Raw genomic sequence first — 5,000 nt, 5'->3', positions numbered from 1 at the left:
GGAGAGGAGGGGAGAGAGAGGGAGAGGAGGGGAGAGAGAGGGAGAGGAGGGGAGAGAGAGAGGGAGAGAGGGGGAGAGAGAGGGAGAGGAGGGAGAGAGAGGGAGAGGAGGGGAGAGAGAGGGAGAGGAGGGGAGAGAGAGGGAGAGAGGAGGGGAGAGAGAGGGAGAGGAGGGGAGAGAGAGGGAGAGGAGGGGAGAGAGAGGGAGAGGAGGGGAGAGAGAGGGAGAGGAGGGAGAGAGAGGGAGAGGAGGGGGAGAGAGAGGGAGAGGAGGGGAGAGAGAGGGAGAGGAGGGGAGAGAGAGGGAGAGGAGGGGAGAGAGAGGGAGAGGAGGGGAGAGAGAGAGGAGGGGAGGGGAGAGAGGGAGAGAGAGAGAGGAGAGAGAGGGAGGAGAGAGAGAGAGAGAGGGAGAGGAGGGGAGAGAGAGGGAGAGGAGGGGAGAGAGAGGGAGAGGAGGGGAGAGAGAGGGAGAGGAGGGGAGAGAGATATGGAGGGAGAGGGACAGATACATATAAACATCCTCAATCATTAAATTGATGATCTCATTCCAGTTCCTGGTGTGGAGATGGTTGAGGAACATAGTGATGTCGTGCTGTCAGGAGATCCCAACTCAAAGAATAAGGTACAGTATTGACCGTGTGTGTGTGTGTGTGTGTGTTTACAAACCCTCAGGCTGGGCAGTTGGTTGCTCCCAAGACTGTCCGGTTGTTTCTCAGGTGGTTCACAGTACAGGTGAGTGCTGTCTAGAGTCTTGACCTCACACTCCTGGTCACCTAACCTGGCTACCACTTCATCACGAGTCATGGCACGCGTCAGGTCCTTACCCTGGGACGGACAGACAGCCATTAGTCATCAGAGGTCAAAGGTCCTTGACTGGACCAACACATACACCGGTCAGTCAGTCATCACGTCACATGATTGTATTTTATACAGGTCAGTTAACAACATCTTATCTTATTTAAAACGACGATCTGAAATACAGTAGGAAACAGCTAGGATTCACCTCTAACAGGACAGGTTACCGTGTCGGTCAGATTCACCTCTAACAGGACAGGTTACCGTGTCGGTCAGATTCACCTCTAGCAGGTTACCGTGTCGGTCCGATTCACCTCTAACAGGTTACCGTGTTGGTCAGATTCACCTCTAACAGGTTACCGTGTCGGTCCGATTCACCTCTAACAGGACAGGTTACCGTGTCGGTCAGATTCACCTCTAACAGGACAGGTTACCGTGTTGGTCAGATTCACCTCTAACAGGTTACCGTGTCGGTCCGATTCACCTCTAACAGGACAGGTTACCGTGTCGGTCCGATTCACCTCTAACAGGACAGGTTACCGTGTCGGTCAGATTCACCTCTAACAGGTTACCGTGTCGGTCCGATTCACCTCTAACAGGACAGGTTACCGTGTCGGTCAGATTCACCTCTAACAGGACAGGTTACCGTGTCGGTCAGATTCACCTCTAACAGGACAGGTTACCGTGTCGGTCAGATTCACCTCTAACAGGACAGGTTACCGTGTTGGTCAGATTCACCTCTAACAGGACAGGTTACCGTGTCGGTCAGATTCACCTCTAACAGGACAGGTTACCGTGTCGGTCAGATTCACCTCTAACAGGACAGGTTACCGTGTCGGTCCGATTCACCTCTAACAGGTTACCGTGTCGGTCAGATTCACCTCTAACAGGTTACCGTGTCGGTCAGATTCACCTCTAACAGGTTACCGTGTCGGTCAGATTCACCTCTAACAGGACAGGTTACCGTGTCGGTCAGATTCACCTCTAACAGGACAGGTTACCATGTCGGTCAGATTCACCTCTAACAGGACAGGTTACCGTGTCGGTCAGATTCACCTCTAACAGGTTACCGTGTCGGTCAGATTCACCTCTAACAGGACAGGTTACCATGTCGGTCAGATTCACCTCTAACAGGACAGGTTACCATGTCGGTCAGATTCACCTCTAACAGGACAGGTTACCGTGTCGGTCAGATTCACCTCTAACAGGTTACCGTGTCGGTCAGATTCACCTCTAACAGGACAGGTTACCGTGTCGGTCAGATTCACCTCTAACAGGTTACCGTGTCGGTCAGATTCACCTCTAACAGGTTACCGTGTCGGTCAGATTCACCTCTAACAGGTTACCGTGTCGGTCAGATTCACCTCTAACAGGTTACTGTGTCGGTCAGATTCACCTCTAACAGGACAGGTTACGGTCAGATTCACCTCTAACAGGACAGGTTACCGTGTCGGTCAGTAACAGGACAGGTTACCGGTCAGATTCACCTCTAACAGGTTACCGTGTCGGTCAGATTCACCTCTAACAGGACAGGTTACCGTGTCGGTCAGATTCACCTCTAACAGGTTACCGTGTCGGTCAGATTCACCTCTAACAGGTTACCGTGTCGGTCAGATTCACCTCTAACAGGTTACCGTGTCGGTCAGATTCACCTCTAACAGGACAGGTTACCGTGTCGGTCAGATTCACCTCTAACAGGACAGGTTACCATGTCGGTCAGATTCACCTCTAACAGGTTACCGTGTCGGTCAGATTCACCTCTAACAGGACAGGTTACCATGTCGGTCAGATTCACCTCTAACAGGTTACCGTGTCGGTCAGATTCACCTCTAACAGGACAGGTTACCATGTCGGTCAGATTCACCTCTAACAGGACAGGTTACCGTGTTGGTCCGATTCACCTCTAACAGGACAGGTTACCGTGTCGGTCAGATTCACCTCTAACAGGACAGGTTACCGTGTCGGTCAGATTCACCTCTAACAGGACAGGTTACCGTGTCGGGTTACCGTGTCGGTCAGATTCACCTCTAACAGGACAGGTTACCGTGTCGGTCAGATTCACCTCTAACAGGACAGGTTACCCGTCAGATTCACCTCTAACAACAGGTTCAGATTCACCTCTAACAGGTTACCGTGTCGGTCAGATTCACCTCTAACAGGACAGGTTACCGTGTCGGTCAGATTCACCTCTAACAGGACAGGTTACCGTGTCGGTCAGATTCACCTCTAACAGGACAGGTTACCGTGTCGGTCAGATTCACCTCTAACAGGTTAGGTTACCGTGTCGGTCAGATTCACCTCTAACAGGACAGGTTACCGTGTCGGTCAGATTCACCTCTAACAACAGGTTACCGTGTCGGTCAGATTCACCTCTAACAGGACAGGTTACCGTGTCGGTCAGATTCACCTCTAACAGGTTACCGTGTCGGGATTCACCTCTAACAGGTTACCGTGTCGGTCAGATTCACCTCTAACAGGACAGGTTACCATGTCGGTCAGATTCACCTCTAACAGGTTACCGTGTCGGTCAGATTCACCTCTAACAGGTTACCGTGTCGGTCAGATTCACCTCTAACAGGACAGGTTACCGTGTCGGTCAGATTCACCTCTAACAGGTTAGGACAGGTTACCGTGTCGGTCAGATTCACCTCTAACAGGACAGGTTACCATGTCGGTCAGATTCACCTCTAACAACAGGTTACCGTGTCGGTCAGATTCACCTCTAACAGGACAGGTTACCGTGTCGGTCAGATTCACCTAACAGGACAGGTTACCGTGATTCACCTCTAACAGGACAGGTTACCATGTCGGTCAGATTCACCTCTAACAGGTTACCGTGTCGGTCAGATTCACCTCTAACAGGTTACCGTGTCGGTCAGATTCACCTCTAACAGGTTACCGTGTCGGTCAGATTCACCTCTAACAGGTTACCGTGTCGGTCAGATTCACCTCTAACAGGACAGGTTACCGTGTCGGTCAGATTCACCTCTAACAGGACAGGTTACCGTGTCGGTCAGATTCACCTCTAACAGGACAGGTTACCGTGTCGGTCAGATTCACCTCTAACAGGACACCGTGTCGGTCAGATTCACCTCTAACAGGTTACCGTGTCGGTCAGGACAGGTTACCGTGTCGGTCAGATTCACCTCTAACAGGTTACCGTGTCGGTCAGATTCACCTCTAACAGGACAGGTTACCGTGTCGGTCAGATTCACCTCTAACAGGTTACCGTGTCGGTCAGATTCACCTCTAACAGGACAGGTTACCGTGTCGGTCAGATTCACCTCAGGACAGGTTACCATGTCGGTCAGATTCACTCTAACAGGACAGGTTACCGTGTCGGTCAGATTCACCTCTAACAGGACAGGTTACCGTGTCGGTCAGATTCACCTCTAACAGGTTACCGTGTCGGTCAGATTCACTCTAACAGGACAGGTTACCATGTCGGTCAGATTCACCTCTAACAGGACAGGTTACCGTGTCGGTCAGATTCACCTCTAACAGGTTACCGTGTCGGTCAGGTCAGATTCACCTCTAACAGGTTACCGTGTCGGTCAGATTCACCTCTAACAGGACAGGTTACCGTGTCGGTCAGATTCACCTCTAACAGGTTACCGTGTCGGTCAGATTCACCTCTAACAGGACAGGTTACCGTGTCGGTCAGATTCACCTCTAACAGGACAGGTTACCAGTAACAGGTTACCGGTCAGATTCACCTCTAACAGGACAGGTTACCGTGTCGGTCAGATTCACCTCTAACAGGACCTCTAACAGGACAGGTTACCGTGTCGGTCAGTAACAGGATTACCGTGTCGGTCAGATTCAACAGGACAGGTTACCATGTCGGTCAGATTCACCTCTAACAGGTTACCGTGTCGGTCAGATTCACCTCTAACAGGTTACCGTGTCGGTCAGATTCACCTCTAACAGGTTACCGTGTCGGTCAGATTCACCTCTAACAGGACAGGTTACCGTGTCGGTCAGATTCACCTCTAACAGGTTACCGTGTCGGTCAGATTCACCTCTAACAGGTTACCGTGTCGGTCAGATTCATTCACCTCTAACAGGACAGGTTACCGTGTCGGGACAGGTTACCGTGTAACAGGACAGGTCAGATTCACCTCTAACAGGACAGGTTACCGTGTCGGTCAGATTCACCTCTAACAGGACAGGTTACCGTGTCGGTCAGATTCACCTCTAACAGGT

General features: G+C 51.4%; 1 protein-coding gene across 1 annotated transcript in view; it reads right to left on the bottom strand.

The window, feature by feature from the left end:
- plxnb3 (plexin B3) overlaps window positions 1-5,000 on the bottom strand; it is a 224,437-nt gene that overhangs the window by 54,893 nt on the left and 164,544 nt on the right. The window contains exon 21 of the mRNA XM_046333429.1: window positions 666-824. Coding sequence (XP_046189385.1) covers window positions 666-824 — 159 coding nt within the window. The remainder of the gene's footprint in view (window positions 1-665; window positions 825-5,000) is intronic.

This window comes from Oncorhynchus gorbuscha, linkage group LG03 (genome assembly GCF_021184085.1).
Source record: "Oncorhynchus gorbuscha isolate QuinsamMale2020 ecotype Even-year linkage group LG03, OgorEven_v1.0, whole genome shotgun sequence".
NCBI lineage: Eukaryota > Metazoa > Chordata > Actinopteri > Salmoniformes > Salmonidae > Oncorhynchus > Oncorhynchus gorbuscha.
Note: the sequence above shows the minus strand (reverse complement) of the source record. Positions and strands in the feature narration are given on the sequence as shown.